This window comes from Narcine bancroftii, chromosome 9, assembly GCF_036971445.1.
Source record: "Narcine bancroftii isolate sNarBan1 chromosome 9, sNarBan1.hap1, whole genome shotgun sequence".
Lineage (NCBI taxonomy): Eukaryota > Metazoa > Chordata > Chondrichthyes > Torpediniformes > Narcinidae > Narcine > Narcine bancroftii.
In genome coordinates, this window is record NC_091477.1 from 49,673,383 (window position 1) to 49,697,302 (window position 23,920).

At 42.4% G+C, this 23,920-nt stretch overlaps 1 protein-coding gene across 1 annotated transcript in view; it reads left to right on the forward strand.

Annotated features, from left to right (window-relative positions):
- Nucleotides 1-23,920, forward strand: part of LOC138743573 (dedicator of cytokinesis protein 2-like) — a 699,740-nt gene that overhangs the window by 152,287 nt on the left and 523,533 nt on the right. The window contains exons 14-16 of the mRNA XM_069899077.1: nt 2,861-2,986; nt 10,755-10,879; nt 11,552-11,650. Coding sequence (XP_069755178.1) covers nt 2,861-2,986; nt 10,755-10,879; nt 11,552-11,650 — 350 coding nt within the window. The remainder of the gene's footprint in view (nt 1-2,860; nt 2,987-10,754; nt 10,880-11,551; nt 11,651-23,920) is intronic.

The window sequence follows — 23,920 nt, forward strand, 5'->3', positions numbered from 1 at the left end:
ACTCACACACTTTACAGATGTTCTTGAGATTCTGAGAAATATTGTTGGAACAGAGCCTGTTACATCTACCTGGAAAGTGAAAGCATTGATAATGAGAGGCATTATCACCATGGTCACAGGTTTCTCTCGATGCTCCCTTCAGGCAGAAGGTACAGAAACCAGCAGATTTTTCCAACATCTATCAGGCTCTGCAACCTTCCTGCGTTAACCTTAATCACAAACTATCCCAGGGCCATCAAAAGATCTGTCTGCACTATTGAAATGTTACATTTCCCCCAGCACTAACTGGAAATATTTATTTACTCATTCTTTGATAGCTAAATTTAAATTTATCTCTTTTTCTGTCTTCCATTTGTGGTCATTTAATATTTTACTATTGAAGTAAGTGTATCTAATGTACCTGTGTGCCTGTGGAAAGTAAAAATTATATTGTGCTTCTGTCTAAGGCAATAAATCATCTTTCAACAGAACTCTGAAGCGTTCTCTCAGGATAACGGGATGCCATCTGGGACTGAGAAGGATGGAAATCTTTTATTTTGCATCAAGTTGTGAAACTGAAATTCACAACCATAGTAGTGGTCGACTCTGATTGAACATGTTCAGAGGTGACATTGGATCGTTTGGAAGTATTGAAATTAGAGGGTTTGAGACAATGCAGAAACAAAACTCTGCAGGCAAGAGATTTGAATGAAAAGCAGAAAATACTGGAATTGTCTGGTAGAGGGACAAGCAGGTTAATCTTTTACGTCAGGATCAAGAAAAGTTAGAGAGCAAACATAAGGTGCAGAGAAGCTCATGGGGGGAGGTGGGGGGGGGAAGAGAACAAAGAAAACGCCTGCAACAGGTAGAGACAGAAGGGACAAGAGACGGAGGTGCTGGTTGAGAGAGAGAGTGGATGAGGCTTGTTAAATGGAGCTGATCTGTCTGTAGAAGGTGTAAACAGAGGGAGGAGAATGAGGATGGAGGAGAAGAAAGTGTTTGTGAGATGCAAAACTTGGCAGTTTTGAACTCAATGTGAACTCTATATTGGAACATCAAATGCAGATTGTGTTCTCTCTTTGCAGAACACTTCAATCAGGTCGACAAGTGTGAGCCTGAGTTTCCAGATACTTTTCCAGTTTAATCCTGCATCCACTCCCAACATGATCTCTCTGCTTTTGACCTCTTGCACTATTCCAATGAAGCTCAAAAAACAGCACCCCATCAACCCACTGGGCACTCTTGGACCTTGGAAATCAACATGGAATTCAACCAAAGTCAAATTTCAAATTTATTGACAGAGCACATCACATATAACCATGAGATTCTTCCTTCCTGATGACCAGACAGAATTTCTAATGATCATTAACTATAAACTATACTTAAGAAGAAAGAAAATTTAAACAAGAGAAAGTAAATGTAAACAGGGTGACTGTGCAAATATTGAAATGTAAATATTAAATAATATATAATGAGCAAAGTAAGATCCTTAAATTAGTTTTTAGTGAGTCTGTTGTTTAGGAGCTTGATAGTGGAGGGGTAGAAACTATTCCTGAACCTGGAGGATGAGTTACAATTTGAATAAAAGTTGAAAAAAAATTACCCACTGTGCTCTAGTGGGGGGGCTACAAGGAATCAGTTTCACAAATGAAAAATTTGTCCACAGGTTACACATTGATAACACTGATTATTCATTTATAAATTGCCTTTTTTTTGCCACGATTTACTGTAAAAAAAATGTGATAAATTGTATTGTGGTATTCTCAGAATTAAAAAAAAATTATTAGTTTAAAACCACACAATAAAACATAATTAAAATTAATTCAAAATAATACAATGCATATGGTATATAAAATTAAAAAAAATGCCCCCCCCCATATACCACACCCCTTCCCCCCTCTATCCACCTATATAAAGAAAAAGAGTAAGAATGGGATAAAAGACTTTCAACAGGGGTGCCTATTACTTTAAAGTTTCTTATAATACACCGAGACCTTAAGGAGAAAGGAATATCAGAATATCATTTAAATATTAATACCAAATTTTGTAAATAAGGGCACTATATCTTCCAAAATATATAATATTTGTCTCTTAAATTATGTCATTTTCTCAGCATGCCATCGTTCTATACCCAAATCCATATCAGACTTACAAGTTATGACAATACATTTTATTGCTATTGCTAAAGTAATTTGAACAAACTTCTTTTGATACATATTCAGTTTCAACTTAGGTTTGATATTCTCAGAATTTGAATTGAATACCTTGCTCTCTCCTTGCTCACCCTCCTGAGCAGAGCTCTCTTCCCATTTGCACACTCAAGCTGCGGTCTCTCCCTGCTCATCCATCTGACTCATGCTACCACTCACCTGCCCTAGTTGCGCTCTCTTCCTGCTCGCCTGCCCAACCTGTGCTCTCTCCTCACTCGCCCGAGCAGTGGGGTCGCTAAAATTCTGCTGGAAGACAATCCCTGTGCAATCTCCTACCACTTACAGGTGAGGTACGACCTCAGGATCCGGGCAGGATTGGCGACAGCGGTAGGGAGGTGTCGGGGATTGGCGTCTGTATGGAGAGGTATCAGGGATTGATGATAGCCAGTACAAGCATTCTTCTGATGCTACTGGGCTGCCTTAGGGAAAATTCTTGAATATCTAAAAAATTTGCTTAACCAAGATAGGTCCAGCCCTGAGCACTTTGGATAATCAGAAATGTACTATACTAGCTACTCATTATTTAAATATATCACTGACCCTTCTGGACATTAACATACATAAGCAAACAGTACAAATATCTGGAACAGCACAGGAGACTGCCAGGAAAATACCTTTTGTCCCAGCTAACATTAAAAAGTACTAAACAAGATTCATATTTTCTTTTGTAGGTCTGTGGGTGACGATGAAAATGTTGGTGGGGGATGTCTCACAGATCAGAAAGGATTACCCACATCTGGTAGACAGGAACACAGTGGTGGCCAGGAAGCTGGGATTCCCAGAGATCATCATGCCAGGTGGGTTAATATTGGCCATCTCTTCTGTTGTGATACCTGACAGGGAGGAGCAAGATGGGAATTTCCAATGGGAAATGTTTGATTTCTAACATTAGCTGTGCTACTATCAATAAAAAATTGCAACCATCAATTAATAAAAGGAATCTTTAGGTTAATAGTGGAGCGTGGGAAATATGATTGGAAATATCTTATAGTAAAGACATAAATGATCAAATATCTTCTCCCACAGAGAAATGGAATGGTTCCACAAAATCCCCTGAACTTTGTACAACTTTCTGCTTTAGTAATAACTAATAATTCAGCTAACATGATAGAAATAGATTATTTGATCATTTATGTCTTTACTAGAAATGAGGCCTCATCTTTTCCAAACTGATTGGGTAGTACGGGTAGCTATGCTATAAAGACAATGCATGTGGCATGAATCTCATGGTGATCATGTTGGCAAAGATGGTAACACAGATAAAGAAAATGCCCACCAAGTGGAACATGATGCTTTCCAGCAGGAAATTCTCCTGTGTGTCATACAACAGCCTTAATTGGAGAAAACATTACCATTGCTATTATCTTCTCTGGTACCAAACATGGAATCCCTTACTTTACTGGAACAAGGCTTTCACATGTCCAGGAAAGTGGCTCATGGGCATCATCGCATGGGAAATTAGGGATGGGGTATTAAATGGTAGCCTTTGCAGCGATGGCCAAATCCAACAAATGACATAAAGGCTGGGTCTGAGGCCATGATGAATGTGCATTTTGGCAGAAGAAACAACTGAGCAACACAGGTTTTGGTGTTTGTTACTCCTGCAAGGAGCTGGAGACAATGGCTTCCAGGTGCTGTATTAAGATTACGTTTGCCAATGCACCAGAGACCACTTCCATGCTTGAAAGGATTTGCTCTGGAGGCTGACTACCCGATACATGATTATCAACAGGCCAATACCCATCATTATCCATGGCCATTAGTCACACACCAAAACTCTCAAGCAACTTCTCATGTTATCCCACCCTTATGTTAGCCTATAAATTAGGTGCAAGAGCTGTACCTGTGCTGCTCCTCATGTTCTGATTACGCTTTAGTCTTACCCCCTGAGTACATTGGATACAGGCACCATCCCCTGATCCTTGTCAAGTGAGCCATTCACAAACCCAAGCAGCAGGTGACCAAATGATGCACCCATCCTGATTGGCTAGCTCTTTATCATGACCAGAACTTGTGCTTGGGATTTTCTGGCCTGAAATTTGGAGATAACATATTGATTTGCTCATCTTTTGCTTGTTGCAAAATGAAGCAAACAAAAAAAAACTTTAAGGCAATTGAAGTTCCCATGGACTTGATGACCTCAGCTGGGTTATTTGGCAACTATATATTTCCATTGGCATGTAGGTGAGTGCAAGAGTGTAGAGTTGAAGAGAAAAAGGAGGTAATAAAAAATAATTTGATTAATGCAGGATTAGAGTAAAATGAGTGGTTAATGGAGAATGTGGACGATGGGCTGAAGGGTCTGTTTCCATGCTATATCTATTTTTGGATCCATGACACTATGGGCATAAGCAATGGGAGATTTGCACCTCAGATTTAATTCCTCTGACACTGAGGAACAAGGGCAAGATCTCTCCATGTCACATAGCATTCTGATTTGGAAGCTCCTTCATTATTCAGGTTGTTGGTACATAACCATAGTACAAGATTGTCTATCACTGGCATATCTGAGAGGTCATGATGAGAGAAGGAGGCAAATGGGAACCCCATGCTTCCATCGAGGAGAGTTTGTCAGTTCAGATGAGGTGTGAATTGGAAGGGAAATAGGATGGGGAGAGATGAGAAGACAGTGCTTGTGGCTTGGGCCCTCCTCTGAGCCTCTGCCAGTGGTACTTCACCAATAGAGGCCACTGAAGCAAGACTCTGATAATCCACTGCCTCACCTTTCAGTAATCCAGAGGGTTCATCATCTGACTCACTTGATGATCCTCAGCAGGGATCAATGCCAATTAAAGTTGGCTGCATTGCTTAAAAGGGAGGTGCTAGGTGTTTACTTCTCATTTGCAGAGGCTCCAGTTCCCATCGTTAACCGTCTTGCAGCTTTAACACAGTCTCCTTAAATTAACCGGGGCCCCATTGTTCTAGGTCATTTTAAATCTATCTGGTTCACTGGGAGATTTAGTCTGACAATATTTAACCTTTTTTAAAAAGTGGTTTAAAAATGCATTAACTATTATTTGGAATAGCATCCAATCCTCTGGAAAATCTACCAGCCTGGAACTGTTGTCCAGGATTTTACCATATCTCACCAGGATATATAATTATCTTGTAGGCAGCTTCTGCTGGTGACAATTTGTTCTGCTGAGAAGCGGAGAAAGCTGTTGATGAATTTCCTGTGTTCAAGCATTAGCATGGTCATGAACAGCTGACAGTGTGAGAAAATAACTGATGCATGTGGCTAAATGAACTTCAGGTGGCCGCTATGTGTACGTTCCCTTAATGGAGATTGTTGGGTAGGTGAGTGATGGATGACTGGTCCTGTTAAAAAGGTTGTGAGATTTTAGTGGAGGGCATGCAATATGGTGACTAAAGATGTACTCCCTGACCATGACCACATGAGCCCATCTTTCAGAGATACATTCAGGCCATTGTCCACTTTTTCCAGTACCTCTTAAGCTCATTATTAGTCTGTCTTCCTAGACCCCTACAATAGAGGTTCTCGTAGTTTGTACTTCCTCTGGTGCTGTAAGCTGTGGAGCTAGCTCTCTTTTGAGTATAGTAGTGACCTTCAATGTATCCAGGCCTAGGATGAGCATCTAAACACCCAGCGTCTCCCTTTTAAGCAATGCAGCCAACTTTAATTGGCATTGATCCCTGCTGAGGAACATAAAACAAGCCATTATGTCTGTACTCAAGCTCCATGCAAATGAACCAGCAGTGTGATCCTGACTTGCTGGCTTTGTTCAAAGCAAAGGTCACAGACAGTGATGCCCAAGACCATTTTATTTTCCCCAAAGTCCTTCTCTGAAACAGCTGCACTGAATTTAAAGCTCCTTGCCTGAGGTTGTTCAGTTGGACTACCGTTTAATGCAGTGGTTCTCAACTTTTTTTTTCATTCTAAGCCCCATCTGGCTTCTGGTCTATCACACCATGACCCACTAGTGGCAATGACTGAGCACTATTTTCAAGTCAAAGGCATTTTTTTAAAGAACAAAATACACTGCAAGGTATTCATTGAGCATCAAAACGCCCAATCAAAATCAAAACTCAAGCCACTTTCATAAGACCCCTGCCCCCGACGTTTCTCCACCGGTTTCCACATCTGTTGTAGATGATGCACAGCTGAGACCTGCGGCTGATTGCTCGCTATCCTACCTACCAGGAGGACTGTGATATGACCTCAGACCCACCCTGACCTCAGTGGGTTAGCCACATGGAAACGTACTGTGTGGTTCACTGGTTGGGAACCACTGTTTTAGTGTCTGCCTGTGCTTCAGCCTGGAAGGAGTAAGAAAGCACACACATTTCTATGGTGCCCTCTATACTTAATTTCAATCAGGCTCTGACAGAACATCGGGAAGCCCTTCCCCCAAAACCCAATTCAGCCGGCTCTCAAACAGCAGGGAGATCATTGACAAAATAAATCCTTCAAAGGCATTGGTTGAGTCTCCGTCAGGTCATTAGATGACATCGTGTGAACTGCTTTATTGCAGCATATTTTATTGTTGCCTAGAATCTTTAGCGAGGGTGCAGAGGAGATTAATCAGGATGTGTCCTAGAATGGAGAACGCGTCTTAAGGTTGAGTGAGCTAGGCTTTTTCTCTTCTGAGTAATGAAAGATGAGAAGAGACTTAATGGATAAGGTTGAACATAAGATTATGAGAAGAACAGCTAGGTTGGACAGTCAGTATCTTTTTTTTCTAGGTATCAATAGCAAGAAGATATCTGTTGAAGGTTAGTGGAGGAAAGTTTAGGAGAGATGTCAGATAAGTTTATTTTTTGCACAGAGAGTGGTGGGTGTCTGGATTGCATTGCTACCGTTAATGGTGGGGGCTGGTACAATGGAAACATTCAAAAGACTTTTAGATAAACACTTGGATATAAGAAAAATAGAGGCTTATAAGTGTTTGGAATGGGAAAATTAGATTGTGTGGAATAGGTTTATATAGTTTGGAACAATATCGTGGGCCGAAGGATTCATTTTGTGGTGTAATGTTCGATGTTCTCTAATGGTTAACTGGTATGTTTAATGTTTGCAACTTCAGCTGTGCATTGTTCCCTTGGTCCTGCACTGGAATATTGATCTAGGTTACCTGGTTGAAGAAGAAATTCAGAGAGTGCTGAACTGAGTCTTAAATATTGAAATAGCTCTCCGCTTCCCAAAATACAATGATTTTTAAACATTTAGCTGTGAGTCATTATGCAAAGTCAACGTGGAGGGAAATTATTTTAAAATAGTGAATTTTCCTGTCAAATTTCCCTCCATTTTCAAATGAGGAATGCACCACTTCCCTGCATGCATCACCATGGGTACCCACTGGTATTTATATATAAGCAGAGAACACAAACTAAAGTTACATTAATACATTCAGTCACTGGTATCTCCAAGTTCTTTCATCACTTCACCTAACAATGATTTTGTAAAAATGCTTCACTGCTCCTCCACAATTTTTGTGTATTCATTCAATAGCTCCACAATTTAAAGGTGGATGGATATTATCCATTCTGTATGGTGTAGGAGCAGTGTACATTTAATTCTCCACCTTTTACCAAGCGCGGTATTTATTCTGATCTTGCTGGGGTTACAGGTGGCCATGGGCTGCCTGTTGTGATATTACACTGAACAACTGTGAATTGGCGTCATTTGACTGCCATCTCAATGTTCAAGTGTTCTTTTTCTAACTTTGACAAGGGCGATTTATTCTTGTGCACAGGGGTCCAGATTAGGTTTTCAAAATAGAGCGAGGTCACAATTCAGATGACGGTTTATTTTATTAATACCCCATTGAAGCAGTCCCAGTGTGAAATAACAGCAAACATCTTTGTACTCTATTGACCAGAAGGACGAGGCAGGCTAGCAATTTACCTCTCTCATCAGTTTATTCCACCCAATACTAGTTATTGCATTGATGCCCGAGTAATATTAATATTCTGAATGTTAATGTGTATCTCATACCAGTATGTACTCAACTCACCACTCCAATTTATGGTAGTCTGTTCATCTGTGGGGCAGATGATTGATCCTTCTCCCTCAGCTCAAGGCTGAGGGTTTCCTTCATGACTGTTCTTCTCCAATGTTGTCATTCCTTCTCTCCAGAGCTGCCACTCCTTCTTTCCAGAATTGTCACACATATACAGTTTTTTATTTATTTTTTTGGCAACCGGCACTTCTTCCACCTTTGACTTAACCCACCCTGTAGAGTTCCCACACTTGTTGTCTTTGATCCAGTTGACTTCCTTGCACATTTAACAATTCCTACGTGCTAATTCATCTGCTTGTGAACCTGTTCACTCTCGTTAGGTTCCCTGTTAAATACTGAGAACCTCTGCCCCCTTCCGCCTTCTGTGATGCACAACCATGCTCTTGAAACTCATGGCCTATAACCATATAACCACTTACAGCACAGAACAGGCCAGTTCGGCCCTACTAGTCCATGCCATAACAAATCCCCACCCTCCTAGTCCCACTGACCAGCACCTGGTCCATACCCCTCCAGTCCTCTCCTATCCATGTAACTATCCACTCTTTCCTTAAATGTAACCAATGATCCCAACCACGTCTGTCGGAAGCTCATTCCACATCCCTACCACCCTTTGCGTAAAGAAATTTCCCCTAATTTTCCCTTTATAATTTTCCCCCTTCAATCTTAAACCATGCCCTCTAGTTTGAATCTCCCCCACTCTTAATTGAAAAAGCCTATCCACGTTTACTCTGTCTGTCCCTTTTAAAATCTTAAACACCTCTATCAAGTCCCCTCTCAATCTTCTACGGTCCAGAGAAAAAAGCCCAAGTCTGCACAACCTTACCCTGTAACTCAAAGCTTGAAATCCTGTCAACATTCTCGTGAACCTTCTCTGCACTCTCTCTATTTTGTTTATATCTTTCCTATAATTTGGTGACCAAAACTGTACACAGTACTCCAAATTTGGCCTCACCAATGCCTTGTACAATTTCATCATAACCTCCCTACTCTTGAATTCAATACTCCGATTTATGAAGGCCAACATTCCAAATGCCTTCTTCACCACACCAACTACCTGAGTATCAGCCTTGAGGGTACTATTTACCACAACTCCTAAATCCCTTTTTTGCTCTGCACATCTCAATAGCCTACCATTTAATGCATATGACCTTTTTAGATTTGCATTTCCAAAATGTAACACCTCACACTTATCTGTATTAAATTCCATCAGCCATTTCTCAGCCCACACCTCCAGCCTTTCTAAACCACCTTTTAATCTATGGGAATTTTCCTGTGGAGTCCCTGAGGAACTCCACTAGTCATCGGCCTCCAATTGGACAAACAATTTTCTACCAGTACTCTCTGACACCTCCCATCCAACCATTGCTGAATCCATTTCACTACCTCCTTATTTATACCTAATGCCTCCACCTTTTTTCCTAACCTCCTCTGAGGAACTTCGTCAAAAGCTTTACTAAAGTCTAAATAGGCAACATCTACAGCCTTCCCTTCATCAATCTTTTTTGTAACCCCCTCGAAAAACTCTTTCAGGTTTGTTAAGCATGATCTATCCCTGACAAAACCATGCTGACTACTTCCTATCAATCCCTGTTCTTCCAAATATTTGTAAATGATATCCCTCAGAACACTTTCCATCAACTTACCCACCACAGATGTCAGACTCACAGGTCTATAATTTCCTGGCTTACATTTGGACCCTTTCTTAATTAGTGGAACATATATGCTATCTCCTTCAATCCTCTGGCACTACCCCCGTGACCAGTGACATCCTAAATATCTCTGTTAATGGCCCCACTATCTGTACACTAATCTCCCTGAGTGTCCTTGGGAATACATTGTCCAGACCCGGAGATTTGTCCACCTTTATCCTTTTTAACACTGCCATCACTACCTCCTCAGTTATCCTTATATGATTCATGACCTCCCCACTATTTTTCTTTACTTCAACTGGTACAATTTTTTTTTTCCCTAGTGAATACCGAGGAAAAGAAATCATTCAAAATTTCCCCCATTTCCTCTGACTTCTCACTCAGCCTACCCTCACTATCTACAAGGGGTCCAATTTTATCCCTCACTAATCTTTTACTTTTAATGTACTTATAGAAACCCTTTGAATTTATTTTTACTCTGTCTGCCAAAGCCTTTTCGTGCCTTTTTTTGGCCTTTCTAATTTCTTTCTTAAGATTCCTTCAACACTCCTTGTAGTCCTCCTTCAAATTTTCAGCTCCCTGTTCTTTATACCTTTTGTACACCTCCCTTTTTCTCCTAACCAAATTTCCAATATTCTTCGAAAACCAAGCCTCCCTATGACTTCCAGCCTTTCCTTTGATCCTCACTGGGACATAACTACTCTGTTCCCTCAAAATTTCTTTTTTGAATATCCTCCATTTTTCATTTACACCCTCACCTGAAAATATCCTGTCCTAATAAGCATCTCATATATCGTATTAACCAATTTATCTATGGTTGTTGCCTTCATGGCTCGATGGACTTTGGCAGGGAACCCTCGGCCTTCTCACTCATGCCAAAGTATTCCAAAGCTGTTCACAGAAGAAAGTTTCTCTCCTTCTTTACTCTGCAGGTGATGTAAGGAATGACATCTACATTAATGTTCAGTATGGAGATTTTGACAAGTACAATAAAACCACGCAGAAGAATGTGGAAGTGATAATGTGTGTCTGCAATGAAGATGGTAAAATGATCCCGGTAAGGATTTCTGCTTGAAATCACTATTTAGTGATTTAGCGGCAGCTGCTGGAAAGACCTTTTGTCCTCTCAGTTGAAGATGGATATTCTATTAATCTCAGCCAACCTTGCAGGCAGTGTTTCGAGGAATGGAAGCTATCCACTGTACACTACAGAATATCAACCAGCATCACCTGCTAGATTAAAAAAAAAGTTAGAACTCATTTATGCCCAGTTAGATAAAGTTGGATTTACTCTTGAAGCCACAGGACCACAGAGAGGATGCTGGATCTTGATAAAGGTATCCTGTAAAGGCTGATGACAGCCTGAGATTATGGTTCATTGTTGGCCATGGATCCTACTAGAAAGAGAGGGATATAGACATGGGAAAGATGGATTGGATTGGTGCTGAGAGAAAGTTTGGATAATTAATAAAAGCATGAGAAGGGAATTGAGGAAAAATATTTTAATTCAGGAGGTAGCAGAGGTTTTGGGCAGAATGGAGCTTTGGGGAGATGGGATTGAGGAGGAATCAGGAGCAAATAAATTATAAAACACACCAAATATTTAAAAGAGATTGGGGAACATTCACCATCTATATTTGATTATCATTTAACTGTTTGTATGTTTGAGGCTATTTTATTACGTTGTCCTATTTCTATTTAACTGACCGACTGAACCATTTTGACGCAGAATGCCATTTGCTTGGGAGCAGGTGACAAGCTGGTTAGTGAATACCGATCAGTCATCTACTATCAGGTCAAACAGCCACGCTGGATGGAAACAATCAAGGTCAGTGCAACTATGACAGAGTTACATGGGTTACACGAGGCACTGCACTTATGTTGACCCTGTCATGATTTCAGGCCATTCTAACATGCACCAGAGCCAAAGGTGGATGTTCGAGGTGAAATCTGAGTTGTGGTGTTGGGAAATGAGGCATCATCAAGTACTAAAAGAGTGGATGGTGTTGCTGTACTTCCTGGAGTAAAATCGGCAGTGATTGGTCTGATGACAGAGCCACTCCCAAAATCTGAGCAGGCGATTCTCATTGTGAGTCATGATTCATGTGGTTACAGCATCAGGTGATCAGAAGGTGATGTAATTCCTCATGCTGTGCAGCTACTGGAACATTGTATGAGAACAAAGACCACATTGTAATGGGAGTGACAAATGCAGGCTTGCTTGGAGGTCGTTGGGGGCCAATGTGGAGGCCCTGATGTCTACACTCCACTATCCAACCACACCCACACTCACTAGCTCACTAGGGGGGTGAGGACAGCACTGAGTGACACCATCAGAGGGGGGTGACACCACACTGACTGTCTATAAAATTTTTGTGCAATGTTTCAGCAGAAATTTATTATCTTTTATAAAAATATCTTCTGTAGTTGGATTACAAAAACTATATGTAAACTCAGTTTACATATAGCGATATACCCACAAGGCTTAAACTCTACGCTAATTTATTTTTTGAACCTTCTATCGCGCTCCAGTCAGAGCTGTCATTATTACCCAGTTATAATGATGCTTTGAATCACGTGGTTTTGTCTGCACGTGCTACAAGCAGGCGCTGTTGTTTACATTGCTGCTGGTGTTTTTTATAGTCACTGCTTTTGTCAAATTTTCTGCTGGTTTAGCTACAATATTGTGGTCATTAGTATTTGTGAACCTAGACCAATATTGTTTTGAGAATGAAGTAATAATTAAAGGAAAAGAAGGGGAAAAATCAAAAAAAGGCTTCTGCTCAGTTACTAATATGGTTGTAACTCAATTTTGCTTGTTGTTTATTTCACTCTATTACCATGACTTTCAGTGATCTGTGGGAATTATGATTTACAAATATTAGTATAAAAAAAAACATTACTAAGGATTCTATATGGTCTGGTTCTGGAGGAAGTCCTTGGGAGGATGGGGGAAGGGGGTGATACCATGAGTTACCACACTGGGTGACATCATCCCCAGTGACACAAGTGTCCTCAGGTGTTTATGCTATCTCTTTCTCAGGACCAATCCTCAGCCCCTGCCTCTCAGCCCTGAGCATCCATTCTCTCAATACCTACAATTCCCTCATGCTACAAGACTGTAAGACACAGGAGCAAAATGAGGCCTTTAGCCCATCAAGTCTGTACTGCCATTTGAATCATGGTTGATGTATATTTCCACTCAACCCCATTCTCCTCTCAATTATTTGATAATATAATAATTGAACTTAGTTGTTGTGGTAACCCAACACTCTTTAACACTCTGTTATGAATGCAGAATGTGGATGCACCTTAAATGCAATAGAAATTCACATGATCATGGCCCATTGTAACATCACTCTAGTGTAAGGTAGGATTTTAAGACAGACCATCATTTGGTTGGCTCCAGATATAGAAAAAATACATCTTCACTCTTCTCTGCACTTTTGGCGCAGTTAAAGGTTTCTTTTCGATTGTTTCAGGGCATAGTCACGTGACAACCTCATATCTGAATCTGATGTGAATGAGCAAAAATGGAACTTTAAAACTTCATTGGTCAGTTTTGACAGCTCCCAAGACCACAGTGATATCTCCATCATGTAGAATCTTTCTTACAGAGGGTTTTGGATAATTCCATTCAGTATTTTATCCCCTCCACAACATAAACACAATAAAAATGCCAAAAAAAGCCATAGGTGCAAGAAATATGAAAGCAGAAAATACTGAAAAAAAACCTCAGCAGGTCAAGCAGCACCTGTGGAGAGAGGATGGTGAGAAAAACTGTGATTCACGTCTGTGACTACAAAACACTTTTACACTTAGACACAAACCACTTCACTTCCCAGGTGTGTAACCATTAATAAATTACAATAGAAGAGCAGGTGACCAGTCGCAATGTGTTTGACGATTATTGTAATGGAGAAGTGAGGCAGTGTTTTCAACCTGAAATATCAACTGACCACTTCCCTCCTTTGCTGTTGCTTGACCCATTAAAGCTTCTCCAGCAGTTTTTTTTCTTTTGGCTCTAGATTCTGTAGTTTCTTGTGTCTCTCATGGAAGAGTAATTTGAGGAGACAAATTTGTTTGAGAGAAGGAAAGGGAGAACTGAATCGGAATAAGATTTTATTGTCATGAACAAATCACCGAATTTGTTATTTTATGGCAGCATCAAAGTGCAAACATTCATATAAACCACCTTACAAAAATAAACAAAACCTGTGCAAGAAAAGTCAAAGTAAGGCAGTGTCTTTGGTTCATTGATCATCCAAGAATCTGATGGCAGCGAGGAAGAAGCTGTCCTTGTGCCGCTGCGTGCCTGTGTTTAGGCTCCTGTGCCTATTTCCCGATGGTAGCAGAGTGAAGAGGGCATGGCCTGGGTGGTGGGGCTCCTTGAGGATGAGGCTTCTTTCTTAAGGCACCACCTCGTGTAGATGTCCTCGATGGAGGGAAACTGGGTGCCTGTGATGTTGCAGGCAGGTTTAACAACCGTCTGGAGTTTTTTCTTGCCCAACATTGGCTCCTCATACCAGACAGTGATTCAACCAGCCAGGATGCTCTCCACAGTACACTTGTAGAAGTTTTCAAGAATCTTCGGTGACATACTGAATCTCGCCAAGTACCTCACTGAATTCATAAAAAGAGGAACCATTTGGAGAAGTACTGCGGGTGGGGAAGAGACTACAGAAGTAGAAAGAAGTGAGATAGTGTAGGTCGTCAAGCACAAAAATGAAAAATGCCAATGCTAGACTTCAGTGGATCCTGAGCTACGATGGCCCAGTTATTTTCAGTTTGCGTATAGGATGCAAATAATACTAGCAATGCCAGTCCTTATTGTCTGTCCCTAACTACCTCTGCAATCGAAGAGGTTATTACATTGGAAGGCCCGGAATCCCCACTGGCCAGACTGATTATTTTTTATCCATTCATGTCATGTGGACTTTGCAGGCCAAGGCAGTGTTCAATTGCCCTTCCCTAAATGACCTCTAGAAGGTGGCAATGAGCTGCCTCCTTGAACCACTGCAGTCCTTGGAGAGTGGGGAATCTCATAGGGTTGTAAGTGAGGGAATTCCAAGATCTGTACCCAGGAAAGTAATTGAATGGCTATACACTTTCAAAACATGATCTGTGGCTTGGAGGGAACTTTCAACTGGTGGGGTTTCCATACTTTTGTTAGAAATGCTATATTTGAACGGGGCTGCAAGAGAAATCGCGATGAGTTGCTGCAGTGTATCGGGTAGCTGATGCAATCTGCTGCCTCTATTTGTTCATGGTGGAGAGAGTGAATAGGTGGAGATAGGGTTTCTCTCATGTGGACTGCAACATCCAGAATGGTGTCAAGTGTTGTTGAAGCTGCCACTGTGGGGTGTGGTGCACTCCATTCCTTGTAGATGGTACAGGGACTTGTCTCACTGCAGAATTCCCAGCCTATGACTCTGGTATTGGATGGCAGATTGAGCTCCCAGAGGCATCAATATCTTTGCAGCCTGTCAGGCGATCCAAGTTTAATGTCAGCAACAGACAACAGACTCGCAAAGGCAAATAGCGCCTTTGGAAGACTACACAAAAGAGTCTGGAAAAACAACCAACTGAAAAACCTCACAAAGATAAGCGTATACAGAGCCGTTGTCATACCCACACTCCTGTTCGGCTCCGAATCATGGGTCCTCTACCGGCACCACCTACGGCTCCTAGAACGCTTCCACCAGCGTTGTCTCCGCTCCATCCTCAACATCCATTGGAGCGCTTTCATCCCTAACGTCGAGGTACTCGAGATGGCAGAGGTCGACAGCATCGAGTCCACGCTGCTGAAATCCAGCTGCGCTGGGTGGGTCACGTCTCCAGAATGGAGGACCATCGCCTTCCCAAGATCGTGTTATATGGCGAGCTCTCCACTGGCCACCGTGACAGAGGTGCACCAAAGAAAAGGTACAAGGACTGCCTAAAGAAATCTCTTGGTGCCTGCCACATTGACCACCGCCAGTGGGCTGATAACGCCTCAAACCGTGCATCTTGGCGCCTCACAGTTTGGTGGGCAGCAACCTCCTTTGAAGAAGACCGCAGAGCCCACCTCACTGACAAAAGGCAAAGGAGGAAAAACCCAACACCCAACCCCAACCAACCAATTTTCCCTTGCAACCGCTGCAATCGTGTCTGCCTGTCCCGCATCGGACTTGTCAGCCACAAACGAGCCTGCAGCTGACGTGGACTTTTTAACCCCCTCCATAAATCTTCGTCCGCGAAGCCAAGCCAAAGAAAAAAAAAGTTTAATGCACCAAAGTGCTGGAGAGACTCATTGTTTATGGCAACGATAAGTAACCAATGTTTCGGGCCTGAGCTCTTCATCAGGGTTTGATGATTTGTTATGTATCTTTTCAATAAAAGCGCTGTGTGAACTGCTGAGTTTCTCCAGCACTTCAATGTTACTGAGACTTTTTTTGCAAATGCTGGATCAAATTACAGACTTGAACTTACAGTCCACAGCTGGGGTTCTAACTTCACTGTGGATCAGCACACACCATGCTGAAAAGAGCAGACAGCCATGGCCCAATGGAAGGCCATCAAGGTGACATTTTAGCTCTCTCTCTCCGTGAATGCTGCCTAACCTGCTGGAGTAATTCCAGTTGTGCAGAAATAACGGGGGGGGGGGGGTTGTTATGGGAGACGTCAACATCCCAAATATTGAATGGTTCCTCCTTACTGCAAGAGGGGTAGATGGGGTAGAATTTGTCAGATGTGTTCAGGAAGGATGCCTGATGCAGTATGTGTACCAGCCAATGAGAGGAGAGGCCTAACTGGATCTAGCTCTGGGTAATGAACCTGGTCAGAGGACAGACCTCTTGGTGGGGGAGATAGTGACCACAACTCCTGAGCTTTAGCATAGCTGTGGACAAGGATAAAAGCAGACAAAATGGAAAATGTTTTATCAGGGAAGGGTTACTTATGATGGGATGAAGCAGGAACTGGCAAGAGTTAATTTGGAACAGGTGTTCTTGAGTGGAAGTGCAGAAGTAATGTGGAGGATGTTGAGGGACTACTTGCATTGGTTCTGGATAGGTTTGTCCCACTGAGACATGGAAAAGATGGTAGGAAAAATGAATCCTGATTGACAAAACAGGTGAGGTTAAATGGAAGAAGGAAGTATACATTAAATATAGGAATCAAAAACAGGAAGAGCTCTTGTGAATTATATGGTAGCCAGAAAGGAACTTAAGAAAGGACTTAGGAGAGCTAGAAGGGGGCATAAGAAGGCCTTGTCAAGTATGATTAATGAAATCCCCAAGGCATTCTATGCATATGTGAAGAACAGAAGGATGACAAGAGAGAAGGTAGGGCCACTTAAGGATAAAGGAGGCAACGTATGCCTGGAAACGGAAGAGGTTGGAGAGGAGCTAAGTGAATACTTTGCTTCGGTATGCACCAGAGAACATGACTTTGATCGAGGTAAGGTCAGAATAGGACAAGCTTATGTGCTGGACCATGTTTAGATTAAGAGGAAGTGCTGCATCTTCTAAAAAAAAAACACATTAGGTTTGGCAAGTCCCCAAGACCGGATGAGATACACCCCAGGTTGCTATTGGAAGGTAGGGAAGAGATTATTGGGAGAATGGTAGTGATATTTGCATCCCTCTTAGTTGCAGGGAGATGCAAGAGAATTGGAAAATGGCAAATGTGGTCCCTGTTTATAAAATCCAAGGAATTATAGACCAATGAGTCTTACATCAGTGGTGGGCAAACTATTGGAGAGGATTCTTAAGGATAGGATATACTAGCATTTAGAGAAGTGCAGTCTTGTCAGGGATAGTCAGCATAGCTTTGTGAGGGGAAGATCATGCCTCACAAGCCTAATTGAGTTTTTTAAGGAGTTAACACAACTAATTGATGAAGGTAGTGTGATAGATGTGGAGTATACGGATTTTAGTAAGGCATCTGAAAAGTTCCCCCATGGAGACTCATTCAGAAAGTTATGAGGCATGGGATCATGGCTGTGTGGATTCTGAATTGGCTTATCTCCAGAAAGAAGTGAGTAGTAGTGGAAGGAAACTATTCTGCCTGGAGGTCAGTGACTAGTGCAGTTTCACTTGGATCTATTCTGGGCCCCATGCTCTTTGTGATTTTTATAAATGACCTGGACAAAGTTGAAGAGGGATGGGTCAGTAAGTCTGAGGATGAAATGAAAGTTAAGGATATTGTGAATAGTGGTGAAATTTGTTGTAGGTTATAACAGGATATAGACAAGATGCAGAATTCAGTGGAAAAGTGGCAGATAGATGAAGTTAAATTTGGATAAGTGCGAGGCGATGCATTTTGCTAGGGCAAACTGGAAGGGAGAATACAGAATTTATGGTAGCATACTTAACTGTGTGGAAGAACAAAGGGACTTTAGGTCCAAATCCATACATCTCTCAATATGGCCACACTGATGATAGATTAGTTAAGAACATCTATGGTATGCTGGGCTTTATTAGTCAGGGGATTGAGTTCAGGAGACATGAGACATATTATTATGGTGAGACCACACTGAGAATATTACATTCAGTTCTGGCCACCTCATTACACGAAGGATGTGGAAGTTATGGAGAAGGCAAAGAGGAGATTTACCAGGATGTTGTTTGAATTGGAAAATATGTCTTGTGAGGCAATCTTAGCAAAACTAGGGCTTTTCTCTTTGGAGTGAAGAAGATTGTGAGTCAAAAGACAAAGGAGGAAAAACCCAACACCCAACCCCAACCAACCAATTTTCCTTTGCAACCGCTGCAATCGTGTCTGCCTGTCCCGCATTGGACTTGTCAGCCACAAACGAGCCTGCAGCTGACGTGGACATTACCCCTCCAGAAATCTTCGTCCGCGAAGCCAAGCCAAAGAAAGGAAGAAGATTGAGAGTTTACTTAACAGATGTCTACAAGATTTTAAGAGTTATAGATAAGGTAGACTGCCAGCACCTTTTCCCCAGGGCAGGAGTAGCAAACACCAGAGGACATCGGTACAAATTAAAGGGAGGAACATTTAGGGGAGACATCAGGGGTAAGTTTTTTTTACACAAAATGTTGTGAGTTCCTAGAATGCAATGCTACAGATGGGTGAGGCTGGAATAATAGGGACATTTAAGAGACTCTTGGGCAAATGGATAGAAGAAAAATAGAGAGTTGTGAAGTAGGATAGGTTTTGTTTTCTTTGGTAGGTGTATGCTGTATAGATCAGCCCAACATTATGGACCGAATGGCCTGTACTGTCCTAATGTTCTATGTTCTTAAATTTCAGAATTGCAGCCTCTTCAGTTAGATCAATTCACTGGCTAAACTTCAATATGCAAGGAAATGAAATAACCACAGGAAAAGCTGAAGGTTCTCAGCAGGCCAGGCAGCATCAGTGGAAATTTAAGGCAGTTGAATATAACAAGATTCTTCTTTCTTCTTTGGCTTGGCTTCGCGGACGAAGATTTATGGAGGGGGTAAAAAGTCCACATCAGCTGCAGGCTCGTTTGTGGCTGACAAGTCCGATGCGGGACAGGCAGACACGATTGCAGCAGTTGCAGGGGAAAATTGGTTGGTTGGGGTTGGGTGTTGGGTTTTTCCTCCTTTGCCTTTTGTCAGTGAGGTGGGCTCTGCGGTCTTCTTCAAAGGAGGCTGCTGCCCGCCAAACTGTGAGGCGCCAAGATGCACGGTTTGAGGCGTTATCAGCCCACTGGCGGTGGTCAATGTGGCAGGCACCAAGAGATTTCTTTAGGCAGTCCTTGTACTTTTTCTTTGGTGCACCTCTGTCACGGTGGCCAGTGGAGAGCTCGCCATATAATACGATCTTGGGAAGGCGATGGTCCTCCATTCTGGAGACGTGACCCACCCAGCGCAGCTGGATCTTCAGCAGCGTGGACTCGATGCTGTCGACCTCTGCCATCTCGAGTACCTCGACGTTAGGGGTGTGAGCGCTCCAATGGATGTTGAGGATGGAGCGGAGACAACGCTGGTGGAAGCGTTCTAGGAGCCGTAGGTGGTGCCGGTAGAGGACCCATGATTCGGAGCCGAACAGGAGTGTGGGTATGACAACGGCTCTGTATACGCTTATCTTTGTGAGGTTTTTCAGTTGGTTGTTTTTCCAGACTCTTTTGTGTAGTCTTCCAAAGGCGCTATTTGCCTTGGCGAGTCTGTTGTCTATCTCATTGTCGATCCTTGCATCTGATGAAATGGTGCAGCCGAGATAGGTAAACTGGTTGACCGTTTTGAGTTTTGTGTGCCCGATGGAGATGTGGGGGGGCTGGTAGTCATGGTGGGGAGCTGGCTGATGGAGGACCTCAGTTTTCTTCAGGCTGACTTCCAGGCCAAACATTTTGGCAGTTTCCGCAAAGCAGGACGTCAAGCGCTGAAGAGCTGGCTCTGAATGGGCAACTAAAGCGGCATCATCTGCAAAGAGTAGTTCACGGACAAGTTTCTCTTGTGTCTTGGTGTGAGCTTGCAGGCGCCTCAGATTGAAGAGACTGCCATCCGTGCGGTACCGGATGTAAACAGCGTCTTCATTGTTGGGGTCTTTCATGGCTTGGTTCAGCATCATGCTGAAGAAGATTGAAAAGAGGGTTGGTGCGAGAACACAGCCTTGCTTCACGCCATTGTTAATGGAGAAGGGTTCAGAGAGCTCATTGCTGTATCTGACCCGACTGCCATATAAATTGTACAATGTGCATATGCACCAAAAGTCCTGATTGCTCTTCAGCACAATTACATCCTGACTTGCTGAGAGTTGACCCCATTTTCTGATTTAAAAAAAAACTTCTGAGATGCCTGATTTCAAAGATTTTTGGAGCACTTTTTGTCCTCTACCTACCAGCAGAAATGGTTTTTTTTTTTTCCTTCCACTCTTTTGGTTCTTCCATCTGCTTCTTAATTCTACATCTGCAGGGAGTGAACTTTTATGCTGTTAGGATGTATCAAGAGTCAAAATCCAAGAGGCTTTGCATATTTTGCAAGATAAACCTGGTGGTCATTTAAAACAAAGGGGCACAAGAATTTTCTTTTGCAGGGGGCATTGAACTCTGGATCTCTCTACCCTGGAGGAGAGTTATGAGAGCTGTATTTAAACGTGTTTTTGAATGATCAGGGATTTGAGGGCTATGGAGAATTGGCACAGAGAAGGGTCTGGGGAAGATGGAATTGAATCCTGGCCACAGGAGATGGGAAATGGTCTGTTCCTAATTTTTTTGTATTTTTCAGTAGGGGCAGGCATCTACAAATGTCCTCGATTAAAGAGTGCACATTGGAGGCTAGGTCTTGGCACTGACATCACTAGGTGGGTGGAGACCTCACCGGGTGACATCATCAAGAGGGATGACACCAAAATGACTGTCTGTAATATTTGTTGTGCAGTGTTTCAGCAGAAATTTATTATTTTTTATAAAAATATCCCTGTAGTTAGTTATGACAACAAAAACATTTTTTGTCACCCTAGCTTACATGTAGCAATATACCTACAAGGCTAAAACTCTACACTAATTTACTTTTTGAACCTTCTAATGCGCTCTGCTCAGAGCTGTCATTATTACCCAATTACAACGATGCTTTGAATCACGTGGTTTTGTCTGCATGTGCTACAAGCATGCGCTGTTGTTTTCGCACTGCTTTTGTCAAATTTTCTTATATTTTAGCTACAATATTGTGGTCATTAGTACAGTGAAACCCTGATTTTATGCACCCTGACTTAATGCAAATTTGGATATGACGTGATGAGTCATTGAACTTGAGCATCGGGCTCCAAGCAGGATTGAGGATGTTGGTCTCCCAGCAAGATTGGGGACATTGATCTCCCGGCAGCAGTGGGGATGTTGGTCTCCCGGTAGCAGTGGGGACATTGGTCTCCTGGCAGCAATGGGGATCTCGGGCTCCCGCCAGGAGTGGGGACTTTGGGCTCCCGGCAGGAGTGGGGACTTTGGGCTCCCGGCAGGTCTGGGAACATTGGGCTCTCGGCTGGAGCGGGGACCTCAGGCAAAATGCAAGTACAGTGAAACCCTGATTCACCACGACCTTTTATCACAATGAAATTTTATGGACCCCAATGATCATGTTATAATGGGGTTTCACTGTATTTGTGAACCTATATCCATGGGGTTGGGGGGGTAGATTAATGACACCAGGAGTTACCACTCTGGGGGTCACCAATCCTAGTGACGCCACTGGACTTTGGCCAAAGGTGTGATGAAGTTTGATCACCACAAAGTTCCTGATGAACTCCAGGGCTGTACTTTTTTTTCATAACTTTATTTATTCATTCAACAAAGTTATTACATTCAATAAGAAAAAAACATATTAACAACAATCCCCCTCCCCCTCTCAGCCTAATCTCTTCAGGAGAGCCAAAGAAAAAGAAAAGAAAACTGAAATATATTTACTAAAATCTAATCAAGGTAAATCTAAATGTAAATATTCTAAATATAAAGACCACTTATTAAGAAAAAAAGAATAATTATCATGTAAAACATACGTGATTTTTTTCCATTACTAAACAAGTTTTCATCTCATTATACCATCTATTAATATCAATCACATTAGCATTTTTCCATGTACTTGCCATACATTATTTTGCAACAGATAAAGCTAAATATACAAAAGCAATCTGAAATTTATCTAATCCTAAATCTTTCAAAGGATTCAACTCACCCAACAAAAATATTGTTGGATCCAGAGGTATTTTGATCTTATACAAATGTTCCAAAAACAATTGAATTGCTTTCCAAAAAGATTGTATATGTACACATAACCAAACAGCATGAAAAAAATTCCAACCGAATTACCACATCTAAAACAAGAGTCTGATTCACTAAAACCATATTTTAAAAAACTTTTCAGGAGTTAAATACAATTGATGTAAAAAATTGTAATTAACCATTGCATAACAAACATTTATTGATCTAGTAACACTATCATGACAAATATCTAACCAGTCATCCTCAGAAAAAGTAAAATTGATATCCTTTTCCCATTTAATCTTAGATCTATCCCATCCCTTTTTTTCCATACTTTCCTGTAATCTTTCTTCTTTGGCTTGGCTTCGCGGACGAAGATTTATGGAGGGGGTAAAAGTCCACGTCAGCTGCAGGCTCGTTTGTGGCTGACAAGTCCAATGCGGGACAGGCAGACACGGTTGCAGCGGCTGCAGGGGAAAATTGGTTGGTTGGGGTTGGGTGTTGGGTTTTTCCTCCTTTGCCTTTTGTCAGTGAGGTGGGCTCTGTGCTCTTCTTCAAAGGAGGTTGCTGCCCGCCAAACTGTGAGGCGCCAAGATGCACGGTTTGAGGCGTTATCAGCCCACTGGCGGTGGTCAATGTGGCAGGCACCAAGAGATTTCTTTAGGCATTCCTTGTACCTTTTCTTTGTCACGGTGGCCAGTGGAGAGCTCGCCATATAACATGATCTTGGGAAGGCGATGGTCCTCCATTCTGGAGACGTGACCCACCCAGCGCAGCTGGATTTCAGCAGCGTGGACTCGATGCTGTCGACCTCTGCCATCTCGAGTACTTCGACGTTAGGGATGAAAGCGCTCCAATGGATGTTGAGGATGGAGCGGAGACAACGCTGGTGGAAGCGTTCTAGGAGCCGTAGGTGATGCCGGTAGAGGACCCATGATTCGGAGCCGAACAGGAGTGTGGGTATGACAACGGCACTGTATACGCTTATCTTTGTGAGGTTTTTCAGTTGGTTGTTTTTCCAGACTCTTTTGTGTAGTCTTCCAAAGGCGCTATTTGCCTTGGCGAGTCTGTTGTCTATCTCATTGTCGATCCTTGCATCTGATGAAATGGTGCAGCCGAGATAAGTAAACTGGTTGACCGTTTTGAGTTTTGTGTGGCCGATGGAGATGTTGGGGGGCTGGTAGTCATGGTGGGGAGCTGGCTGATGGAGGACCTCAGTTTTCTTCAGGCTGACTTCCAGGCCAAACACTTTGGCAGTTTCCGCAAAGCAGGACGTCAAGCGCTGAAGAGCTGGCTCTGAATGGGCAACTAAAGCGGCATCGTCTGCAAAGAGTAGTTCACGGACAAGTTGCTCTTGTGTCTTGGTGTGAGCTTGCAGGCACCTCAGATTGAAGAGACTGCCATCTGTGCGGTACCGGATGTAAACAGCGTCTT